This window comes from Muntiacus reevesi, chromosome 2, assembly GCF_963930625.1.
Source record: "Muntiacus reevesi chromosome 2, mMunRee1.1, whole genome shotgun sequence".
NCBI classification, from domain to species: domain Eukaryota; kingdom Metazoa; phylum Chordata; class Mammalia; order Artiodactyla; family Cervidae; genus Muntiacus; species Muntiacus reevesi.
The window spans coordinates 143,771,407-143,796,297 of record NC_089250.1 but is presented as its reverse complement, the minus strand read 5'-3'; the positions used below and the strand labels follow the sequence as shown (position 1 = coordinate 143,796,297).

Sequence of the window (24,891 nt, the reverse complement as noted above, 5' to 3'; positions counted from 1 at the left end):
GCGCTGTCGTCTTATCGCAGTGCAGCCGAGTTTTCCGGAGGCGCGTGGGTTCGCAGTTCCAGTTTTGCGTGGTCGGCCCAACCCAGGGTGTTAATGCAGATGGCTCAGAAACCGCTGCGTCTGTAAGTGACCTTGAGTCCGAAGCCTGTGTGTCTCTGTGTGTGTCTCTGTGTTTGTGTCTGCTGGAGAGGGTTTTTCTAAAGACGTGAAGAAAGGAGGAAAAGCCCGGGGTGGAAGCCCGGCGGCTGCTGGTGAGCTCCTATCGCGTCTTTGCCTGGCCACGGCAGGCAGGCCTCTTCTCCCGATTGTTTTCGCTTCTGAAGAGGGAGACTAGTGTCTACAGTCGCAGAGAGAAGAGGAAGCTGCCAGAGTCAGGCCTACATATTAGGCCTTCCTGGCCTCTGACATCATTTCCCCTTCGTTTCTCCTTGCAGTATGTTTATTAGCCAAAAATTGTAGGCATGGGCCCATTGATGGGCCCTGGGCAGGGTTCGACTAAAGAGAGAGATAGGGCCTTTGCCCTGGCGTGTTTTTTCAGGAGGGTGGTAAGGAGAAGCCTTCCATTTATCCATTCATTCAACAGCATTGATTGAACAGTTGCAGTGCGCCAGGCACTGGTGCTAGGCGTTGCACAGATGGAATTCCTGCCCTAATGAATCTTATAGTTTAGGGGAACAAATATTAATCAGAGAAACCAGATAAATGTTAAATTATGGTCCTGGTGAATGGCAGAAGGAAAAGGTTCACGGTTCTGGGAGGATTTATATAGGATAATTTGGGTTAATGTGAGGAGTCAAGGAAGTGAGGATTGAGCTTTGATTAATAGTCTTTTTTTTTGGTCTTTATTCCAAAAAAAGTCACTGGAATGTTTACAAACACCTTGACATGATCAAATTTTCATTTTGAAAAGCAATTCTGGCTGCAGTGTGAAGAAAAAGTTAGAGCCAAAGTAGAAGACAGCTAGGACTAGGTAAATGAAGAAAATGCAGGAATTCAAGGTCTGTTAAAGAGAGGACATCAACACGGCTTGGAGATGTTTGGTTATGAGTGTGAAGAAGTCAGCATTGTCCGGATCCTAGATTTCTGTTTTTCTTCAGTAGGATTGGAAACTGTGGCAAAGGGCCCAGATGAGGAGATGATGAGTTTTGAGGTGTCTTATGATGTACAGACTGGACGGTGGCTGTCCCCCAAACAATGGTAATCCCATGTGACAGCTGCTGTAAAAGGAAGTGCAGGGTCCTGTGGGAACACTAGGAATTGGTGACTGATAGGGACTGGAGGGCTCTGAAGATAAATGAACATGCCAAATAATTTATTACAGGGTTTGCTCTGAAAAACTGTTTGGGTTTCTAAAGTTTTGAGAAGAGGACTTTCTGAGCTGATCAGGAAGGCTTTAGAGATGTGCTCAGCCTTGAAAGATGGGAAATCTTTTAGATTCAAGATGGGTAGAGTGGGACTGTTAGGAGATGTCACCACCCCAAGGGAATGGCAGAGACAGATAGAGTGATCAGATTGACTGTAGAGAAGGTTTCTGTTTTGGAACTTGGAGAAAGCATTGGGGAAAGAGATCAGGGACTTGTGAAAAGCTGTCATCTCTCTGGCTGTGGAGTTGTCTTAATGTTTTTGAGGAAAGAACATTAAGCTGTTGGCTTTATGTAGGATGGACAGGAAGAAGGGAAGGTATTAGAGGAAATATAAGTATATTCCCTATGTTGTAGCCATTACCAGATTCATTATATTTTTCTCTGATTCTGCCTCTTCAGTAACTACGGGACTCTAGTTGCTCTGCCTTGTAATTGTCCTGAGGCAGAAAATATAAAGAAAATTCCTCTTCTTTATATTCCTTAACATGTCCTCAGCATAGTACTTGGCATACTGCACTTAGCAAAGCATATTGTAGGTGCTCAGCGTGTGTTTGTTGAATGGATGACTGAAATCCTGTGCTAAGATAGTGGCAGTGGAAATGAAAAGTAAAGAGGATCACAAAAGATACTTGTAAAAGGAATTGAAGAGATTGGATGGGGGATTTTTGCCTCTTGGTAATCAAGTTGGCAGTAGACTTATGCACAAAACTTGGCAAGTGAGAAGAAACTGGTTCAATTTTGGAGGAAATGATAAGCTGAATTTTAGATATGGTGAAGATAACTGGTGAGACCTTCAGGTGGAGCCACCCAGCAGTCACTAATAGTTCACATGCCTTGAACCCCTCAGGTAACCTCAGAGAGACTGGAACCCAAATCTCCCTGATCCAGGAAGACTAGTATATATACCAAACCCAGCAGGCCCATTTGTGTGTCCTGAACTGCTTTAACATTTATATATTATTTGCAGCTTGGCATGTGGAGATGTCGAAGGAAAGTTTGATGCTTTATTCAATAGAGTTCGAGCAATTCAGAAGAAAAGTGGAAACTTTGATGTAAGATGTTTCTTTCTACTGCATTTAAAAATTTGATTGTTGTAATCAAACATATTAAAATTTGGGCTTCTTTATACATTTCTGGAACACCTACTCTCTTGTTAGACTGAGTTTCTTTTGTGAGCATGGAAATTTAGTAACTGAAGAGTGGTATGGGAAAGGGGATGTGTTTACTGTAGACTTTTTTTATACTCTTGAATTTGAGTTTTGTTACTTTATTACTTTACACAAAACTGAAAACAGACTAGCAAAACCTTCCTTCAGTTCAGTTTAATTCAGTCCCTCAGTAGTGTCTGACTCTTTGCGACCTGATGAACTGCAGCACTCCAGGCCTCCCTGTCCATCACCAACCCCCGGAGCCTACCCAAACTCCTGTCCATCGAGTCGGTGATGCTATCCAACCACTTCATCCTCTCATCCCCTTCTGCTTCTGCCTTCAATCTTTCCCAGCATCAGGGTCTTTTCAAATGAGTCAGCTCTTCGCATCAGGTGGCCAAAGTATTGGGAGATTCAGCTTCAACATCAGTCCTTCCAATGAACACCCAGGACTGATCTCCTTTAGGATGGACTGGTTATCAGTCCTTCCAATGAACACCCAGGACTGATCTCCTTTAGGATGGACTGGTTAGATCTCCTTGGAGTCCAAGGGACTCTCAAGAATCTTCTCCAACACCACAGTTCAAAAGCATCAATTCTTTGGCACTCAGCTTTCTTTATAGTCCCAACTCTCACATCCATACATGACCACTGGAAAAACCTCCCTTAGTGATTCTGATTACTGGGTTTGGGAAGCACAGATCTATTTCATGGGTGTATGGTGTGGATGAAGTCAGACAAAATATGTGCAAATGCTTCACAAACTAAAGAGCCCTGATTGTTATGTATTGTTGACTACTGGACTCTAAATTCTTAGAGTACAGAAGAGTATTGTAGGTATGGGAATTATTTGTTCATTGGGCTAAAGGTTGAGTAAGACAACAAGCAGGAAATGTGTCCTTTTTTTTTTTTTAATTTTTTTTTTTTTAATGTGTCCTTTATTTCCTATATCTCTCAGGGTACCTAATACCTGAGGGATACCTGAGTTTTGTATTTCACAGAGAGATTCTTCAAAGTTGATTTCTCCATTTTTTCCCTGACCCTCTCATCCCCTTCCCCAGCTTGTATTTGACAGCTAGAGAGCCAAAATTTAGTAATTGGTAGAATCAAAGTAACTACTACAATTGTTAAAGAATTGTTTAGAAATTCTATAAATTAAGGAAAAAAATGGTTAGAGATAATTAAATGGGGTAATTAGCCAAATAATGTTACTGTCAATTAATTATGTACTATTTGATAGTTTTTTAAAAATCTCATATCTGTTTAAAAAACTCATTTTAGCTGCTGTTGTGTGTAGGAAATTTCTTTGGCTCCACTCCAGATGCTGAATGGGAGGAATATAAAACTGGCATCAAGAAAGGTATAGAACTTATTTTTCTTTTTAATATTTTATTTATTTGGCTGTGCCAGGTTTTAGTTGCAGCTTGTGGGATCTAGTTCCCCAACCAGGCAATCAACCCAGGCCCTCCACATTGGGAGTGTGGAGTCTTGGCCACTGGACCACGAGGGAAGTCCCCAGAACTTGTTTTTAACATGGTTTTTAACAAAGTTTTAAGGCTCCCTGGTTCTTGCCAAGTTGTTTTTTACATGTTAGTGATTTAAAAGTTTGCCTTTGAGTTTTGCGTTGATCTGGGAAGAATTTCTATGCATCCAAATGTTCAAATTTTTAATTTGGCTGGATTTAGTTCCAGGAAAAGAATTGTCTTCTCAGTGGGAAAGAATTGAATAATGCAACTGTATGTGTTCTTTCCCTTTTTTCAGTTTTGATGTTTTTTTATGAAGCTCTTTTGGGTCTGCCTTCCTAATTGTACATCGACCATTCGTTCTAAGATGTGATAAGCCTAGTGATGCCATTTAATAATCAAGCCACAAGGTTGGCTGTAGGATGTCCTCTGTGGTGAGCGTGTTCCACGTGGAGGATTGCAGGCTTTACCTTCACTACGAATGTTTTTCCTGCGGGGAAGCAGTTCTCAGGTCCCCAAGCAGATCTGCTAACTAGTGAGTGTCATGTCTGTTTCTCTCATTAGCTCCTATTCAGACATATGTGCTGGGAGCCAATAACCAAGAAACAGTAAAATATTTCCAAGATGTTGATGGGTGTGAGTTAGCTGAGAACATTACTTATCTGGGTAAGTGCATATTTTTTATGTGTTTGTAATGAAGATAATGTGTCTCCGGAATTAGTCTCCCAGGAAATTTGTGGCTGGATTCATCTGCCATTACTGCCGGAGAGAATGGGGATCAGGGGGTTCTTTTCTAAAGTCAGTGTCCATATGCTTAAGACTATGTCGTTTTTCCTCTGTTGTCTCTGGTGTCTCACACCTCTCCCCAATCTCCTTGTACTCCCACAACCCAATATATACTGTTTCAGCCAACTAGAGGAGTAAACTGTTTGACCACAATGTTTGGAGTACCTAAGGTATAAATTGTGTTTTGTTTTGTTTTTTTAATTCCATGTATGTGGTCTCACCGTGTAACATTGCTAGATATATACAGCTTATTTGTTAATAAGACTTCTAATTTTCTATAGCTCTAGGTTTCACTGAGGTTTTAAAAAACTCAAGTTTTTAATGCTGGTTCTTGGGTTTTTCACTACTTTTTTGTCCTTTTTCCAATTCAAGGTCCACTTTTCAATGCCAGGTTAAAGTTGTTCCTCTGCAACCCCCTGAAACTCTTATTTCAGTGTCGGGCTGTTTTTTTGTTTTGTTTTTTAAAAAAAAAAACAACTCAGATTTTGCTTTTCTTCTTCCCGTGCTCCGCTCCTTCTACCATTACTGCTTCTTGCATCATTCAACTCAGTTTTTTCCTGGAGAAGGAAATGGTAACCCACTCCAGTATTCTTGCCTGGAAAAGTCCATGGACAGAAGAGCCTGGCGGGCTGCAGTCCGTGGGATTACATGACTGAGCATGTGTGCACGAGGGTGGAGGGAGATGGGTTGGTAGCAGTAAAGTGGTAGAACTAAAAAAAAACACCTGTTTTTTCTAAAATGGCTCGACTACTCTTCACATTTCCTCTCTCTTGGTCTCTGTTTTCTTTAGAAAGCTTCCACATTTCCTTTGCTATAAATGCTCCTTTATAGTTTTTTTTTTATTAGTATGTGTGTTCTTTATTACCTCGTTATTCTTGTTGGTCAGTATATATGTTCCATAATGAGTCAGTATGTGGAAAGAGCCATGTGAGACTCAGTAGATGAAAGGGAGGTGAAAGCTGATGGAACAAGGTTCCGGAGGCAACACAAAGGAAGAGAATCAAGGGCAGAAGCCAGGAATGAATTGAGAAGATGGCAGAGCCTCTTAACTTTTTCTAAATAATTGCTCTTTCCTAATGTTTTCCTTCATTTGGAAGTGTCTGCCTTCATAAAGTGGACATCTATTCTAGACTATAGTTTACTCAAACCTGCAATTTTTTTTTTCTTCTCAGTGCCACTCCAGATGTCTAAACTTCTTTTATTCCCTATGGAGTCTCTAGAAGGCAGAAAGCCTTTTTCTTAATCAGTGCTTCCAAAGTTTTTTCAGTTGTGAGGCACCTAGAGCAGTCAGCCTGTGGGCTCCAGCAGCTTCCACATAAGGACAGCTCTTATGTACTGAACAGGAATACTGTTGTAACCATCCAGCGTTGAGATCTGGGAGCCAGAAGTGGGCTTTAAAAGAGTTGGGGCATGAAAGAGATTCATCACCAGCATATTACCTTCTGCAGTGTGACTAAAACTTTTCCATTTTTCTCTGAACCCAGGTCGTAAAGGTGTCTTCACTGGAAGTTCAGGACTGCAGATTGTGTACCTCAGCGGGACAGAGTCCTTAAATGAGCCTGTCCCAGGTTACAGTTTCAGTCCCAAGGATGTGTCTTCCCTGAGGACAATGCTGTGTTCAACACCCCAGTTTAAGGGTGTTGATATCTTGCTCACATCCCCGTGGCCCAAGTATGTGGGGAACTTTGGGAATTCTTCTGTGAGTAGTGTTTGTTCAGTTGGAATTTCTAAAAACAAATTGCAGTGGCTTAATTTGAGCTTTTTTGTTTTTTTTTTGCTCTTTGAGTGTTTCAGTTCTTAGTTCCTTTCAGTAGAAATCTTGTGTGAATTTTTTCGGGATACTTAAAGCCTATTGGTTGATGAAAGCAAGTTGATCTTGTGAAAACACAGCTCACGAATGAAATTGCTGAAGTCTTAGTTATAAATGAAAGTTTTTTAAGAATTGTAGTCTCTGCCTCAAGTATCCTTTCTTAGCCTTCTTAAGATGTTTTGAGGAGTCACTAATATTCAGTGAAATATTCATAGCTAGTGGCAGCTCTGCAGTTTTATTTTTCCCTTTCCATTCCAGATTATATCTTTTTGGCTATTAAAATATTTTAAAAGATGGAATCATTATGGGAGTGAAGATAGCAATCTAAAGTTGGGACACAGTATGTTCAAAACTTAGTACGTCTTTAATGGGAATGCTTTAATGTTGGAATGTATTGGACTGTGTCGTTGGATTTGATCTAAATACTTTTTATAAGAAGAGGATGTACACCAGGTTGGTGAGTGACAGCTACGCTGGTGGAAAAGAAGCCTAAGGAAGACCTTGAAAGATTGTCTGTGAGGGCAGAAAGCATCCACTGAGTTTCAGTGAAGGAAAATGTAAAGAGTATATTTAGGGGAAAATCAGTTCCTAGATGCAGAGTTATCAGTGATGATCCAGAAAAGGGCCTTGTAGACTACTCTGTCAGCTTTAGCACAATATGTCTGTGACCAAAAAGGCCAACAAAACACCAGCCATTGTCAGGATATTGAAGGTAGAAGGGACATGCTCTTCCCCTTCCAAAAACCCGTGGTCATTCTGCCACTAGAACATAAGGGGCAGTAGATTCAGAGAAAGACTACTAAAGTGATGATGGGAGGAAGACAAGTGATACTCTATAAGGAAGAATGAAAAGGAGCTAAAAAAAGTTTATAATTTTTGATTAAGGTTAACGTTAGTGAAAATGAATAAATAATCACACAAGATATTTATAGGGGAAAAAACACCAGTCCCTAAGATACTAGCCTCAAGGCCAGTTCCCTGCCCTTCAGCAGATACCTGAAGGAGGCAGGCATAAGACAAAAGGAAAGTGTTGCTTTACTTAGTGGAAAATTAACTCTGATAATTTCTCTCTTTCCAGTTCATACTTTCTCTTAGAATGAAGTTCTAAAAGAAAGTATGAAAAAAAATAAATAAATAAATAAATAAAAGAAAGTATGAACTGGTTATGGGTGAGAGGTCACATAATTTGTTGTTAATGGAAGCTCTGGGAATAAGCCTAACTTTTGACAGACTGAACCAGGGACATGGTTGTGCCCTTCTGCAAGCCATGCCTTCCTTGACTGAAGCAAAATAGAGGGCTGTTTGCTTATGTGATGAAGTCCCTGAATGTTCTAAGGCAAATATTCTGTGGATCCTAGGGGCCCTGATCCTAGGGGCTTTTGATTTTTATCTTCTGTAGTGACTATTACTGCCTGCATTATCAGAAGTACAGGAGCACAGCAAAGCAAATTATAGACACACAGTCTGTGGGCTCCAGAGAGAGAACATTTACCTTCCCAAATGAGATTTTCATAAATCTTATTTTGGGTGTTTATATGGAGGAGTAACCTTCCTCCTTAACTTCTGGCTTCTAATTGTTGTTCCTATTTCTGCATTTGTAATTGGCCCATTTCCCCTTATGTGTTTAGTTTCTCTGATTGCCATAGAGTGGAATTCATGATGCAAATTCTACTGCCACATTGTAGCCACATAAAAATTCCAAAGACATTTCAAAGTGTCTTGTTATATCTCTGCATTTCATGATAACTCCTAGATCTGTTAATGATAACTAAATTTCTGTTTACTAGGGAGAAGTGGATACCAAAAAATGTGGCTCTGCTTTGATCTCCAGTCTTGCCACAGGCTTGAAACCAAGATATCATTTTGCTGCTTTGGAAAAGACCTATTATGAGAGGCTTCCATATCGGTGAGTAGCATTCCATTCTTTTTGGTTTTTTGAAGAATTTGCTTGAATTTTCTGTGTAAACTTCTCTCTTTCATTTCAGCCATATTACATCTTGGTTTCTTTTAGTTTCTCAGGCATGAAATAAGTGACCCTCAAACCATTCCACTTCTCTGAGTTAAGTTTCCTAATTTGAAATACAAAGGATTGGCCAATACAGAGCCCCTTGTTAGGCGTAAGGGTCTGACATTACAGTGCTGTTTAATCATCATAGCTTGATGTATAGTATGTCCTATTTTGATCAGGTTAAATAGTGCTCCTTGTATAGTCTGAAACTCAGGGTAATTACCTAAGAAGCATTTCAATTTAGGAATCAAAAACTTGTATCAATTTTTTTTTCTTCTTTTTTTCAGTATAGTTTGGAAGTGGAGTTTTTAAAGGATATATTGCAGAAAAAATAAAACCAGTGTTTTATAAGTTATAGAGTTGTAAAGTTTATTGTGAATGACCATCACTGTAAAGTGCATGGATAATCCCTAAACAATTTATACTTTTTTTTTTATTCAAAAGCATTATATGTGTTGTTAAAAGTTCAAAAAATATAGGTGAGCAAAAGAAGAATATAACCTGCTCTTTGCCTATAAATCCCACAGCCTAAGGTATAAACATAGATATTACAGATTTTTGTTTTATATCTCCATATATGCCTTCTAGAAAAACCTCTTCTTCTCTGAAACCATACACTAAAAACAGAAAGGTTATTGAAACAAGCCACTCAAAGGCAGTTCAACCTTTAAGGATGCAAATATATATTTCTCTGAAGAACATAAACCAGTGGCCAATAGGTGCGTGAAAAGATGCTTTCACATCATTAGCCCTTAGTGTATTCTACTATATTATTACACAAAAGAAGAGAGAATAGTATAATGAACCCTCTTGAACCCATAACCTACATCAACAATTATCAACATTTTGCCAGTTGCCCAACTCTTTTAAAATCAAGACTTTTTTTGTGCTTTTCAGATTTGTTATCTCGCTTTTTCCTAACAGCAGCCCTGGGAAGTAGGCATGATTATATTCTACTGAATGGGTGGGTAACATCTGAGATATTACTGGTGATGATGTAGTCATGGACTTAGGCCTATGCTCTTTTCATGGACCCATGGAATCTACATATTTTGTAATTGCACATCAAAAGTAAAGTTTGTTGTTGGAAATTCATTGGCAGTTTAGTGGTTAGGCCTCAGTGCTTCCATTGCTGGGTTCACTCCCCAGAAGGGAAGTTAAGAATGCGAAAGCCTCGAGCCACGGCCAAAAAAAGGTAAAGTTTGTTGATAACCTATTATCTTTCAAATATATTACAGAAATCACATTGTTCTACAGGAAAATGCACAGCATGCCACCAGGTTTATAGCTCTGGCAAATGTTGGAAATCCAGAAAAGAAAAAGGTAAATGTTGAGTGTTCGGTGGTTGGTGAGTATTCATTGTTTGCCTGATAAATGTTCCTCTTGCCCAGTTTAGGATTCAGATCTCCTCTTCTTCCCAACTGTAATGTCCCAGTACTTCAGTGACTTTACTCTTTGTAATAATATGGTAATGAAAGGTCCGTTTCCTTGGGTCCTTTGTAGGAGATTTTAGGGAAGGGTTTGGGAAAATAGGCCCAGTGGAACAAAGGCAGATTTTCAAATGAGTTATGTTCTTTCTTCCCACATCCATGTGGTTGTCTCCATGGGTATTTTTCAAGAGTTTGATATCAGATGGTACTATTGCTTTGCTTCTTTTAGCAACTTCATTAGCTCTCCTTGGCTTTGGGCAGTCTTAGTGACACCTGGAATCTGGTTTTATGCTGGAAAACTGTGCAAGTGAATGAAAGAAAATATACCAGAAAAGTATATATATTGGTTTTCTCACTTTCTTGAGAGCATTTCTGATTCTTTAAGGCCAAAAGCCAGGATATTGTGGATTGGGACAGCTAAAAATTAGAACAGTCAGTCAAGTGGGAAAACAGATAAATTATCTGAAGATTTTCTCACTTTAATAGGCCATGAAAAGTGTATATGCAAAAGATAAGCAAATAACTATTTTGTTTTTTCCATAATAGCTTAAGCTTTGGGGCCCAGGGCATTCTTAGCAAGTTTTGATTTGTAATTTCTTTTTTATTAATAACTTATCTGCCTTTCCTCCCCTCTTCCTTCCTTCCTTTTTTAAAATTGCCCTTTTAAGACTGAGTATCTCAGTATTTTTAGTCTGTTGTTTTACTTTGAGGGACCTGTTAGCCTTAGCACTAAGTAATGCATACTTCACTCAGAGTATGCAATTTTGAAATTGGCAAATATTATTAAATTCATCTCAAAATTTTGTTCCAGTCTACACCCCCACCGGCAATGTGTGAGACTGTTTTCTGTCTACATTCTCAATGGGTAGTGTCAAATTTTATTGACATTTTTGCCATCCTGATAGAAGAAGGTTGTGTGTCAGTGTTAATTGATTGTATTTCCCTGATCAGTAGTGAGGTTAAGCATCTATTCATATCTCACATAAAGTTTTCAATATTTGTGTCGTCCATCCAAGATTCTAGATATTTATATATTTAGTTCCTTGCTACTAATCCCTAAGAAAATTTATCTGCATAAATAGCAGAAATTGTATAAAATTAAAGGAAAACACTAAATTGTTTTTCATTGGGAAAAAACAAGGGCAGTACAGTGACTATTGACAAAGTACAAAAAGATAAAGGACTGAGAGACAAAAGCAATTTGTCTTCAAGGGTTATGGAGCAAATCCCTCTAGGCCTTGAAGTTTTAATTGTTTTGTGTAAGGGCTGGGCTTTGATTAGTTGCTTGTTACTTCATCAGCCCTTGGTTAGCCCCTGCAGAGATCACCGAAATGGCATTGTTATGGATTCTCTGAACCACAGATAGGCTGGTTGCTTCTCTTTAGTTTTACTCAGTTTCTGAAGATTTTTGTGCAATTTTACAATCCAAGAGGTTGGTTATATTTGCATAAATAGTATACAAATAATAATATTGTTATTCTTTTTCCAAAGTATCTGTATGCATTCAGTATTGTTCCTATGAAACTAATGGATGCAGCAGAACTGGTAAAACAGCCGCCAGATGTCACTGAAAACCCTTATAGAAAATCTGGGAAGGAAGCATCCACAGAAGAGCAAACTCCTGCCCCTGAGGTGGGTTCTGATTGAGAGGTGACATTTTCTGGGCATGATTACCCATTATAGGTGTCTTTTCCCTGGTTATAATTTAGTTCATAAGGCAACTTTAATCCCTAGAACCTTAATCTCTTATTTTCTCCTTTGGGAAATTGTGGTGGTGATTTAGAAAGCCTTAGTAGATTTCCAGTAGGATCAATGTGTGTGTGTACATTTAATTGTAGTTTGGGGTTAACAGTTTTATATTTTAAGTCTTTCAGTATCTAAAGTTGGTTCAAATATTAGGGTTACATATAGAAAATCTTTCCTGTCTAAAGTTAATTCCCTGTTCCTAACTTTTCAGGCAAGGATCCAACTGCTTGTTAGCAATGTAATTTGTTATTTTATAATGAGTGGTAGGTCAGGAAGCAACAGTTAGAACTGGACATGGAACAACAGACTGGTTCTAAATCAGGAAAGGAGTATATCAAGGCTGTATGTTGTCACCCTGCTTATTTAACTTATATGCAGAGTACATCATGAGAAACACTGGGCTGAATGAAGCATAAGTCAGAATCAAGATTGCCGGGAGAAATATCAAAAACCTCAGATATGCAGATGACACCACCCTTATGGCAGAAGCCGGGAGAAATATCAAAAACCTCAGATATGCAGATGACACCACCCTTATGGCAGAAGGCGAAGAGAAACTAAAGAGCCTCCTGATGAAAGTGAAAGAGGAAAGTGAAAAAGTTGGCTTAAAACTCAGCATTCAGGAAACTAGATCATGGCATCTGGTCCCATCACTTTGTGGCAAGTAGATGGGGAAACAATGGAAACAGTGACAGACTTTATTTTTTGGGGCTTCAAAATCACTGCAGATGGTGACTGCAGACATGAAATTAAAAGATGCTTGCTCCTTGGAAGAAAAGTTATGACCAACCTAGACAGCATATTAAAAAGCAGAGACATTACTTTGCCAACAGAGGTCTGTCTAGTTAAAACTATGGTTTTTCCAGTAGTCATGTATGGATGTGAGAGGTGGACTATAGAGAAGGCTGAGTGCAGAAGAATTGATGCTTTTGAACTGTGGTGTTGGAGAAGACTCTTGAGAGTCCCTTAGACAGCAAGGAGATCGACTAGTCTATCCTAAAGAAAATCAGTCCTGAATATTCATTGCAAGGACTGATGCTGAAGCTGAAAACTCCCAATACTTTGGCCGCCTGATGCGAAGAACTGACTCATTTGAAAAGACCCTGATGCTGGGAAAGATTGAAGGCAGGAGGAGAAGGGGACAACAGAAGATGAGATGGTTAGATGGCATCACCAACTCAATGAACATGAGTTTGAGTAAACTCTGGGAGTTGGTGATGGCCAGGGAGGCCTGGTGTGCTGCAGTCCATGGGGTCTCAAAGAGTCAGACATGACTGAGCAACTGGAACTGAATTGAACTGAATGAGTGGTAGTAGGTCAATAAGATTTACTCTGAAGAGATTTCTTAATAGCACACTTTTCTGAATTCATTTTCCCTTCACTCAAGCAAGGAATGTCAAGTTCCCTTACTAGTATGAATGGTCTGCTTTCTTAGACTTTCTTTATGAGCAGCCTTTTATTTTTTTTAAATTAAAACTCAGTTAAAGTTGTTTGATCTGTGAAATTGTAAGACTACTACAGCCCTACTTTGAGAGGGAAAGGGATTTGGATGGGGTCATGCTATTGTGTTTTAGGCAAGAATTGCTGTATAACTTACATTTTAATTCGCTTTTCCAAAGGGATGAATTTGGTGGTAGCTTAGATAAGTGTTGAGAGGTGTGACTGAGTCCAGGCATCAGGACTGGGAAACTATTTTGCTTCTCTAGATTAGGCAGAAAGGGCTGGGAGGAAGGTAGCAATGTTCCCTTGTGTGTGATGGTTGGCTACTTGCTTAAAGGTTAGTTTAATAACATTTACTCTTCTCTTGGCTGTTCCAGGAAGAATCAGCTTGCCAGTTTTTCTTTGATTTAAATGAAAAGCAGGGAAGGAAGCGTTCATCTACAGGCAGAGACAGCAAGTCTTCTCCTCACCCAAAGCAGCCTCGCAAACCTCGTAAGTACCTTGGTTCCAGAGGTCTCTTCTGTGGGCAATACTGGTTATTTTGGGTCTTGTTTGGGAAGCAGCATTGCTCAGAGGGCCTCTTCTGGCAGAAGATTAATAATAAAAACAAAAGGATGCAAAGATGGCCTGACTTTGACGCTGTCTGAGGCTATTTCTGTAAGAACTATGGAAAAAGTTCCTTTCCTTCATGTCTGTAAAACAGAAGGTTAAAAGCCTACAAACCAGTGCAGGTTTATAAAATAATAATCAAAATGTTAGCAAAGACAGCTATTAATACACTGAGATCTTCTTTTCCACCCACTTGTTTCAAAGATGAAGAAGTTGACATTGTAACTCCTGGGGTCATGTGACTAGCTGGTGGCATGACTGGAACTAGAAATGGGGCTCCAGACACCTAGTTGAATGTTCTCTTATTGCAGTCAGTTGCCAGTTACATGCTGTGGTTATCACTTGTAGATCACCTACCTGTGGACTGGTTACAAATTCAGAATGTCTGTAGACATTTAGTTTCATTGGCAATGGCGATGGGGGCGGGCGTCATGGTGGAAGCACAGCAGACCTCCTGTGGCAGTAGTGTGTGCATACAGTGTTTGCAGGACATAAAGATCAGACAAGGCTGAGTTCTGTCGGTGGTTATGTGCTGTAATGCTTGGACCATGGTAACATTTGTCTTTCTTCCACGTGAAGCTCAGCCTCCAGGACCCTGCTGGTTTTGCCTTGCCAGCCCTGAAGTGGAAAAGCATTTGGTGGTCAACATTGGCACACATGTGAGTTACTTCCATGAACCTCTTGCAGAGAGGAAGACACCTGTTTCTTTTCTGTTGACTTTATGGAGTCATGGTTTCCATATAAAATTTACCTACTTTAAGTGTGCGATTCAGTGACTTTTAGTAAGCTTCCTGATTGTACAGCCATCACATAATACAGGTTTAGAACATGTTCATCACTTCAGTAAGGTTCCTCAGGCCCATTTCCTGTTAATCCCCACAGCCACCCTCAGTTCCTGGAAACCACTTGGCTACTTTGTTTTTGTTTTTGTCTGGGTATTTCCTATAAATGGAATTGTACAACATCTTTGCATCTGGCTTCTTTTACTTAGCATAATATTCTTCTTACTCTGTTGTAGCATGTATCAGTTTTCTATTCCTCCTTGTCAAATAGTATTCCATTGTATGGATAGACTACATTTTTTCTATTTATTCATTAAATGGACATTTGAGTTGTTTCCCCTTTATGGCTGCTAGTGAATATTTGCATACATGTCTGTGTGTGAACATATATTTTTCCTCTTGGATAGCCCTAACCTAAGAAGTGGAGTTGTTTGTAATTTTATGTTTAACTTTTTAAGAAACTGCCAAACTATTTTTCAAAATAGCTGCACCATCTTGTTTTCCCATCAGCAATGTATGAGAGTTCTTGTTTTTCTACATCCTTCCCAACATTTGATATTTTCTATCTTTTTGACCATAGCAACTATAGCAATTCTTTTGTGGTTTAGTAGAATCAGTTTCAAAAGATTCCTCCTTCTTTCCCTCCTCTCTGACAAATAGGTATGGCTTTCCTAGGGTGATGCTTTTATGAAATTCTTGAACTTTATATGTTTTTATTCCATACTATTTGGGGATGATGAGTTGCTTTTTTGAATTACCATTTGAAACAAAGATTTTCTTTGTCCCTGAAAAGGAGTCCTCTGTTGCCTATACACTCATATTTGGCAAAAAATGTTGATATTCTTTTTTTGTATCTTCAGATTTTAAAACTTGAGTTTATTAATTTTTATCAATAGTAACTATGTAATGTTGGGAACTGATTTACACTAATTATAAAAGACTAAAGTGATAAATTCTCATTTTTGCCTAGTAGTAGAGGATATAGCTTTCTGATGACAGGAAGACTCACATCCACATTTCTGGTCTGGGTATATGGGAACCCAAGATGATAATTATAAGATTGCTGGGTAAGCACTGAATCAGACCATGACAACTGGATGATCTTGAGGATTTTATTCAGGCTGTGGAAAGTTCTGATGGACTACGTGTGTTTCACTGTAAAGTCCTCCTATTTCAGACTTCCCCAAATACTTTTCCTTGGGCATGACTTGCTTAGATATTAAATAGTACTTGTTTTTGACCCTCATTTTTCTGGGATACATATAGACCATTATCCTTCTTTTCCATTCACTTAGAATGAAAAGAAGCTTAATTTTTAGAGTTACAGTTGCACCCTAGTCACCCATGACTAGAAATGGCTATTTTCCAAGGCTCCTGAGGATAATATATACAGATCATTTCGTAGTGTGTGATGCTTTTGCAGTCAGATACTTTCATCCATTTTTCATTGATTTATTCTGATTTTGTTTCCTGGGGATGACCTTTTTTTCCTCAGCTTATCCTGATAATGAGGGCCTTTTACTATGAGCCTAGGGGAATTTCAAGGAAAACTCTTTGCTTCTTATCTTGACCTGAAGTTAGAGGGGCAAAAAGCATATCAGATTTTGATTGTGGACCAAATAGGAGGTCACATGATGATTTTAGCTTAGAGCTTACCTACCAATCAAGTTTACCCTTACCTGTACTGTCCTTTATTGGTAGAAATCTCTTGCGAATGTCTGGTGACCTTTGGGTATCTGGCTGAGGACTTGGAGTCCCCTGTCTGCAACCACTCCTTTTGATCCCCTTTCATTACTTTTTTCCCCTAACTTTTCTCTGTCGTTGCCATGCCTTCCCAGAGAAGGAAATGGCAACCCACTCCAGTATTCTTGCCTGGAGAATCCCAGGGACAGAGGATCCTGGTGGGCTGCCATCTATGGGGTCGCACGGAGTTGGACACAACTAAAGCGACTTAGCAGCAGCAGCAGCCATGTCTTCTTCAAGGGATATACATAGAAGTATGCTAATGACCCATGGGTTTACATTGGTAAAAACAGATGCAGACTGCTAAGAGTCCAGAAGAGGTACTGCAAAATCCATGCATTTATGGGAGAAATACTCATTCAGGTCCTACTTATATAGCTAAAATTAGAGATGAATTCAAGTACAGCACAGATTAGAAGTTGAGAGTTTGAAAAGCAGGGAGGAGACTGGGCAAGTTTGAAACGTTACAAAAACTAGAAGGTACTGCCTTAGGGGTGCTGTTTAGACTAGAAGCCATCAGTAGCTTCAAGGCACATCACAGTATAAAAACTGCCATTTATGGCAGTAACCCTCTGACATAAAGGCTAGAAAATGTAATTTTCTAGAGTAACCTTTTAAAACACAATCACATTGGTTACTGTACTTTTTTTTTCTTTCTTTCTTTCTTTTTTTTTTTTTTTTTTACTGTTTTAGTGCTTATGAGGTTTTGATGAACTTTAGTCATCTGGTATATTAACTCTGTAGATGTGTTCAATCCTCTCTGCCAAGGAGATCAAGGATGATAATGCTTTAGTTTGTTGCTGTTACCTATCTTGTCTTTCTGTTGGACTTTCTCAGTGTAGATGAAAAATAAATGACTCTTTCTTTCAGTCTTAACTTTGAACGCACCACACTAAAAGTATACTTTGGATTGTTTTTCTACAGCTCTGGTACCTTCATTTGCCTGGCCCTTTCTCTGCTCTCTTTCCTTCAAAGTATGTCTGAGTGGCAGAACAGTCTTGTGTGTTTGGGTTTTGACAGAAATATTTTTAGTTGCTGTTTAGCTGTCGACAGCCATTGCTGGGAACCATAGTTTTCTTTGGATGTACCTGAGTTTGAAATTTCTTCTTCCTTCCCCGTTAGGTTATGTTTGCTTTCATTTTGTAAAGGTCAGTCAGCAGCTTAAGGCTGTAGGGACATTGGAGGCTAATCATGTCATCTTAGCCTTTTTCGTGAACCCAGGAGGTGTATTTAGGGGTGGGATTAGGTGTCACTGTAGGGGAAGTGGTTCATTTGAAATCAGAAGTGGTTCCTTTGAAATCAGAAGTGGTTCCTTTGAAATCAGAAGTGGTATCTTCCTGTAGCTGAGAGTGATAGTCACTGGAAAATTGTTAAATTGTTTCAAGTTTGGAGCCTGGGAGGAAAAAGGAAGTTTGTTGTTCTGGTCTCCTTCAGCTCTGGTGTGTCTGTAGCCAAAAGCCAGTCTTGTGTGCTGCTCATTTTTCCCCAGTTCATTTGATAGTTGCATAGAAATTTGTTGCATCTAACCTCACTCTTTAGCAGGTACTTGACAACAATGTTGTCATAACCTCTAAAATCAGATTTTTTTTAAAAGAAGTTCTGCTGGTAGGCGCTGGCGCACTTTCCCCACACCCTCACAGCTCACACTTTGTAGAGGCTTTTCTCTGAAGAATCACATATGCAGTATTGAAGTCTCACTTCTGTGTGCTTCCTCTTCAGTGCTACCTTGCCCTGGCCAAAGGAGGCTTATCTGATGACCATGTCCTCATTCTGCCCATTGGACACTACCAGTCAGTGGTGGAGCTTTCAGCAGAGGTGGTGGAAGAGGTGGAGAAGTACAAGGCTACATTGAGGAGGTTCTTTAGGAGTCGAGGCAAACGATGTGTTCTATTTGAGAGAAATTATAAGAGCCATCACCTGCAGCTACAGGTATATGATCTCTGTCCAAGAGCTTGGAAGGGCCTGGATATTGATAAATATTTAAATAATGTTAATTTTTTTGAAGTATAGTTGACTTACAATATTGTATTAGTTTCACATGTACAGCAAAGTGATTCAGTTCATGTTTATATATATATATATATAAAATATTATTTTCCATTTATAGGTTATTACAAGATATTGAATATAATTCCCTGTACTAGGTTCATCTATTTATGTTGCTGCAAATGGCAACAGTTCATTATTTTTCATGGCTGAATAATATTCCATTGTGTATATATACAACATTTTCTTAAGGCAGTCGTCTGTTGATGGACGCTTGGGTTGTACTGTAAATTGGTGCAGCTGTTATGGAAAACAGTATAGAGGTTTCTCAAAAAACTAAAGATAGATCCTTTGATCAAGCAGTCTTACTCCTGGGTATATATCCAGAAAAGAGGAAAACTCTTAATTCAAAAAAATGCATGCACCCCAATTTTCATAGCAGCACTATTACAACAGCTAAGACATAGAAACAATCCAAGTGCCCATCAACAAATGTTAATACTTAACTGTAATAAATATTTAAGTATTTGATTCTAATATAAGATTAAGTATTTAAATAGTTGATGTAATACTTAAAAAAATTTAGTATGAACTTTCATATTAATATTTAAATGATATTCATTTAAAAGGTTATAGTTTCTGGCGATAACTCCAGGGACTTCACAGGGAAGTACATAGTCAGCACAACTGAATAGCACAGGTAGTTAAGTGCCTCGTTGAGAAAAGAAATGGGTAGTTCAGGAAGGTTCCAACAAAGATTTGGGCCTTGACAGATAAGAGTTTGGGAAGAGAGTGGGTATTTTGTGTGACGCTTAGCATGAGTGACAGCTCACAGGTAGGAAGGAGTCTCAGGTCTTGCCTGGGGCTACCAGCTCAGAGATTCAGAGACTGTTATGGGTAATTTGATTGTCATTGTGGTGGTTTTCTTTCTGGCACATTTGTTAAGTTTTCAAATGGGCCTGACTCTGCCACATATATTATATAGGAGCTGGCAAAGGCTTGATGACAAAGAGATCTCTTTCTAGCCTTTTCTGCATCAGAGATGGCCTCCCACATGTGAAAGGCTGTCTCATAAGTTTAAGTCCTTACAGACAGGATGACATAGCCTGTCTGGCCTGAGGAAAATGTCTGCTGAGGGGTGTTCCTCCACCCCTGTGATGGATTTGCTACATCTCAGAGACTGTACGGGCGGCACAACCTCTCTGAGACCTGCACAAAGAATTTCTCCTGTCTCCTCCACCCCGCTCCCCTGCCTTCCCCAGGTCATTCCTGTGCCACTCAGCAGCTGTGCTACTGATGACATTAAAGACGCCTTCATCACTCAGGCACAGGAACAGCAGATAGAGCTCCTGGAAATCCCAGAGCACTCAGACATCAAGCAGGTAAAACAGGAGAGGAAGATGATATTCCAGGAGAGATATTGGGTTTCTAGCCTGTAGAGCCTGAGGTACTCAGAGGCATTCAACAAATGTTAAATAGGCAGGTGACAATTTGGTACTCGAGCATGGGGTATTGATTAGACTAGAGATGAAGATTATATTATAGCAGTTCCTTGGTGCTTTCCCGGGAAGGGCAAGAAATTGGAAATTTCCTACGGCAGGATCTTAGGGAGGTAGGTGCCACTGGGAGGATCTTTGTAATATCTGCCAGTGGCTTTTTAAACTTTAGTTGTATTAAAGTTCTTGTACTTCTAAATTCTTTACTAAATTAAAGCTCTTAAGAGATGGGCTGGGATTTTCGATGTTTAAAGTACTATTACATGTCCTCATATGACTCTGTTTACTGTAGATTGCACAGCCAGGAGCAGCATATTTTTATGTTGAACTTGACACAGGAGAGAAACTTTTCCACAGAATTAAAAAGAATTTTCCTTTGCAGTTTGGAAGGTTTGTATAGTTTTCTTATTTTAAATGTGTTTTCTTTTTTTTTTTTTTTAATTTGTTTTCACTAGACCTACTCTGAATAAAGTAGTGGACTGCATTACGAGTTAAATAAAAAGCCAAACAAGAAATAGTCCTTTCCCTAAGAAACAAATAGTCTTAGGGCAAGTCAGGTACTTACGTATATGACAGTAATGTAATGTAGAATGTGGAAAGTACCATAAAAAAGTTTTGAGGAACAATGTACTTTAGAAATCCAGAGAAGGGAGAGCCCATTTCTGCTTGATGGAAGGCATCATGAAAGGGCTGAAGTTGAGCCTGGGAGAGAGATTTAGAGGGTAAACTCTGGTGCATGGGCATTCTAGCCCAAGGGAGGAAAATGCTACCATGAACATGTGCTCTGTGCCAGGCACTGTGCCAAGAACTTTCCATGCATTACCTCATTTAATCTTCTAAACTCTGTATGGTAGATACTGTCATCGCAGTTTACCAGTCTGGAGAATGAGACTCGGGAGGAGTGCCCAATAGAACTTTTCATGATGATAGACATAGTCTATAAATCTACACTGTCCTACACAGTAATCCCCAGCCCCATTACTAGTGATTACCGAGCACTTGAAATGTGGCTAATGTGACTGAGAAACTCCATTTCATTTAATTAATTATGATTAAATTTAAATGTATTAGGCTACTGGCTTCATTGGGCTTCCCAGCTGGCTCAGTGGTAAAGAATCTGCCTATGCAGGAGTTGCAGGAGATGTGGGGTTTGATCCCCTGGAGGCGGAAAAGGCAACCCACTCCAGTATTCTTACCTGGGAAATCCCATGGACGGAAGAGTCTGGTGTACTACAGTCCATGAGGTTGCAAAGAGTTGGACATGACCGAGCATGCAGTCACACTGCACGGTGGCTTTAGTAATGGACAGTGTGGCTCTAGAGTGGTGAGGTAGCTTGTCCATGGTCACAGTGACCTGGCCTGCTGGACCCCAAAATTGAGGTCTTAACTCATTGCTCTGCAGTGTCCTAAAGATTTGGATGAGGCTTCATTTCTGTTCCTCACATCATGGAGAACATGACTGCAGAACTGTACAGGGAGTGGTATAAATTAGGCAGAGACTGAAGGCAGGAATTTGCTGGCAAGAAGAGATTATGGAGGGTAATTGGAAGAATGTGCAGGATAGATTATCTGGTGCTGGAGTCTGTGTTTTGCAGTGGTTTTTTTCCCCCTAGTAGAACTGAGGTTTGAATCAACCTTGAACCATTCTTGGGTCGATTTGGAAAGCCTCTAAGAGACTGCCACCTGTAGATAAGTCTAGTAAATGTAGTAGTCTACATTTTCAAAGAAGATAATAAATGAGAAAAAATGTATTAGGAGCTTCAGACATCTGACATTATCTTTTGTGTTGTTGATTCAGCAGCAGACACAGGTTTAGATACTGATGGCACACGCATGTAAGCTTACAAAGGAGAGATTCTTTGAATGATTTTCTGTTCCTGATAGTTGTATTTTCAACACTGAGTATTTTCAAAGTAGTAACTTACAGGTGATAGTGAAAGTGTTAGTCACTCAGTCATGTTCGACTCTTTGCCACCCCATGGACTGTAGCCTGCCAGGTTCCTCTGTCTATGGGATTTTCCAGGCAAGAACAGATCAAACCTGCGTCTCCTGTGTCTCCTGCATTAGCAGGCAGATTTTTTACCATCTGAACCACCAGGGAACATAGCATTTTATAGTTAACAAAATACTTGAGAAGACATCTTTTTTTTTTCCTGCTGTATAAGAAGGGTGGGTCTATCTTCATTCTACAGATGAAGAGATAGGCTCATAGTCTACCCAGAGAATAAGAACTTGAGCTTAGGTCCTTTGACTTTTGGAAGACTCTGTGATTTGTTTTTAGCCTTTCTATTTACTGTAGCTTCAAGGTGGAAAATGAACCACACAAATGTACAAACAGGATTATTTCTAACATATCAAAATAAATAAAAATAGAAAGCAGTGGCATTTAGAAGATAGTTTGTGTGAGAGGTGATTTTGTTGACATTGAGCATGTGGTATTGTGCCTGTATAGACTTGAGGGCACTAGAAAGAGGCAGAAAGTCAGATTGGGGTATGATACTAGATGCCTGACTTTTCACCATGCCCTCAGCACATTAATGGCCTGAGATAGCAAAACTAGAGTTTAAGGCAGGATATAATTACAACTAGTTTGGTGCTTTGATTGTGTTATCTTCATACATCGGAAAACCCTTACTTTGCATGTCATAGGCGAGGAAATTAAGACACAGAGATGAAGTAATCTGTTCTTAGACAGCAAACAGCAGAGCTGGGAATGGAATCCAGTCTCTGATGTTTCTGATTGCAGGGCCTGCCCCCTTTCTACTGTGTCATGTTGATTCTCTAGGTACCAGTAATGTAGTTCCAGGTTGTTCAGAGGAGTAAATGGAATTTGAGGGGTTAGAGAAGAGCTAATACCTGGGCTGGTCAGTTTAAAACAGATGTGATTTTGATAGAATGGCAGAGATAGCCCTCAGGGAAGAGGTATGAGCAAAGTTAGAGGAATTTGCATACCTTTTTTGGGTGATCTGAGCAGAGCTGTCTGGCTGGAGAGGAATTGAAGGTTTTGGACTGATATTGTCCATTTTGATTTCTTTGTGCTCTTTTTGCAGAGAGGTCCTGGCTAGTGAAGCTATCCTTAATATTCCTGACAAGTCTGACTGGAGGAAGTGTCAGATCAGTAAGGAAGAGGAGGAGACTCTGGCTCGCCGCTTCCGGAAAGACTTTGAGCCCTTTGACTTCACTGTGGATGATGACTGAGCAAAGGGAAAAAGCACCTTGTGAACTTCACAGGATATAATAGCAGCCTATTTTTTAAGAAACAACAGTCTCCCATGGGGACTGTTTCCCTGCCTCTTTTTTGTGTATTCCCATGGAACCTGCCTGTAGCAAGAGGCCTAAGATTGAATATTTTTTGGGAAAAGTCATATTTTAGGATGAAGATCTTATGTTAAAAGCATATCTGTCATCCAGTTCCAAGTAGAGCTTATGCTTGTCAACATTTTCAAAAATATTTAAACTATTATAAAATCCAAATGCTTTTTCATGGTTGGGAAGTGTCTTGTGTTCATGTTACCTGTAACTATTGAAATGAAGTAGTGTGTGTGTGTATAATAGGAGGGGCCAGGGCTTTAGGTCCAGCTGTTATCCCAGGATCTCACAGGTGCCTTCTTACTGAGCAACCCAGGATGGAGAAGCGACCCAAAGCCTTTGCCATTTTCCCCTTATAGAATTCATCTTAGTGATAGAAAAGAACTCATTCAGTCCTTCAGCAAATACTTAACTCCTCTGTACTAGACATTTTTCTAGACTCCAGGAGTATAGACATGTCCCAACATGATTCCTGTTGTCCCCGAGTTTACAGTCTAATTGGGATTTTTAAAAAGATGAGTTCTCCTTTACCAAGATGTGAGCTTTAGTTGCTGTTTGATAGTTACAAATTCAAGGCGCTCTGGATTGCTGATAGGGTTTGGGGGCTCATCAGGATATAGGCCACACGTGAAGTTAAGAGAATGGATGAAAATAGATAGGATGAATACAGTTATAAGAAGACTGCCTGAGAAATATCAGTATTTAAGGAGTGCCTGGAAATCGAGTGATCCAAGAAGTACACGAAAAAGCAGAGAGGGAGTGATCATAAGAGAATGCCATATCTTAGAAGCCAAAGAAAAATAACTGCTCCTATATACTGGACACTTACGGCCCAGACACTCTTACTTAACCCTCATAAGATAGCTATGAGGTAGGTATTATTACCTCTGTTTTACACATGAAAAAAACAAGCTGGCAAGCTTGAAGAGGATGGAGCCTGAAGGTAACCAGCCAGGATTTTTTTTTTTTTAATTCAGAAAAACCTCAAAAAGTGAACTATGGGAAAAAACCCAGTTCCTGCAAAGATGGCCACTTAAGGGTCTTCAGCATCCCTTCATAGCTCTTCCAAGTAAGAATTATGGGATTTTGGCCCTACCTATGACTATCAGCAGAGAAGGCAATGGCACCCCACTCCGGTACTCTTGCCTGGAAACTCCCAAGGACAGAGAAGCCTGGTAGGCTGTGGTCCATGGGGTCACTAAGAGTCGGACCTGACTGAACGACTTCACTTTCACTTTTCACTTTCATGCATTGGAGAAGGAAATGGCAACCCACTCCAGTATCCTTGCCTGGAGAATCCCAGGGACGGGGGAGCCTGGTGGGCTGACGTCTATGGGGTTGCACAGAGTCAGACACGACTGAAGTGACTTAGCAGCAGCATGGCTATCAGATACACTCCAGAGCCAGATGCTGCCCACTTAGCAAATGAGGACTTCATTCTGTTTGAACAGTCTGTCAGAATCTGTGTAGTCTGCCCAGCTATAAGGGACATGATTTTAGCGGTACTGTGTACCACCTTCAAGTCTGATGCTCCAGCTCCATGGCTAGCAAGCATATATGGGAAATCAGAATTTTGGATACTACACACAGGTTACTGGTGAGCTACTATACAACATGGTTTGTGTCTTACAGTGTTTAACATCCTGGTTGCGATATTCAGGGATTTGGGGGACAACAGACAGTTGCTATAACAATGTCCATTCAATGCTTTCAAAACAGCAGCACTGCTGTGGTGCACCTACTGTATCCACCTTTAGAAGTCTCAACATGC

The 24,891-nt window shown here is 39.8% G+C and overlaps 1 protein-coding gene and 1 non-coding gene across 5 annotated transcripts; both read left to right on the top strand.

Annotated features, from left to right (window-relative positions):
• Positions 1 to 23,291, top strand: CWF19L1 (CWF19 like cell cycle control factor 1). Of its 4 annotated transcripts, none has more exons than XM_065923099.1 (14): positions 1 to 122; positions 2,332 to 2,416; positions 3,810 to 3,872; positions 4,540 to 4,641; positions 6,246 to 6,460; positions 8,359 to 8,477; positions 9,818 to 9,902; positions 11,501 to 11,641; positions 13,573 to 13,687; positions 14,384 to 14,463; positions 18,049 to 18,258; positions 19,578 to 19,697; positions 20,104 to 20,201; positions 22,862 to 23,291. In XM_065923099.1, the coding sequence occupies exons 5-14, from the start codon at positions 6,371 to 6,373 to the stop codon at positions 23,007 to 23,009; spliced, it is 1,206 nt and encodes a 401-aa protein (XP_065779171.1). In that variant the 5' UTR covers positions 1 to 122; positions 2,332 to 2,416; positions 3,810 to 3,872; positions 4,540 to 4,641; positions 6,246 to 6,370; the 3' UTR covers positions 23,010 to 23,291. The 4 variants fall into 4 exon arrangements, with proteins under 4 accessions (XP_065779171.1, XP_065779169.1, XP_065779170.1 ...); XM_065923097.1 differs by having other exon boundaries at positions 7 to 122; positions 3,794 to 3,872; XM_065923098.1 differs by lacking the exon at positions 19,578 to 19,697 and having other exon boundaries at positions 7 to 122; positions 3,794 to 3,872.
• LOC136162319 (small nucleolar RNA SNORA12) lies at positions 19,226 to 19,373 on the top strand. Its single transcript, XR_010662121.1, has one exon. It is a non-coding gene; the product is annotated as a small nucleolar RNA SNORA12 (small nucleolar RNA).
• Positions 23,292 to 24,891: the final 1,600 nt, after the last annotated feature.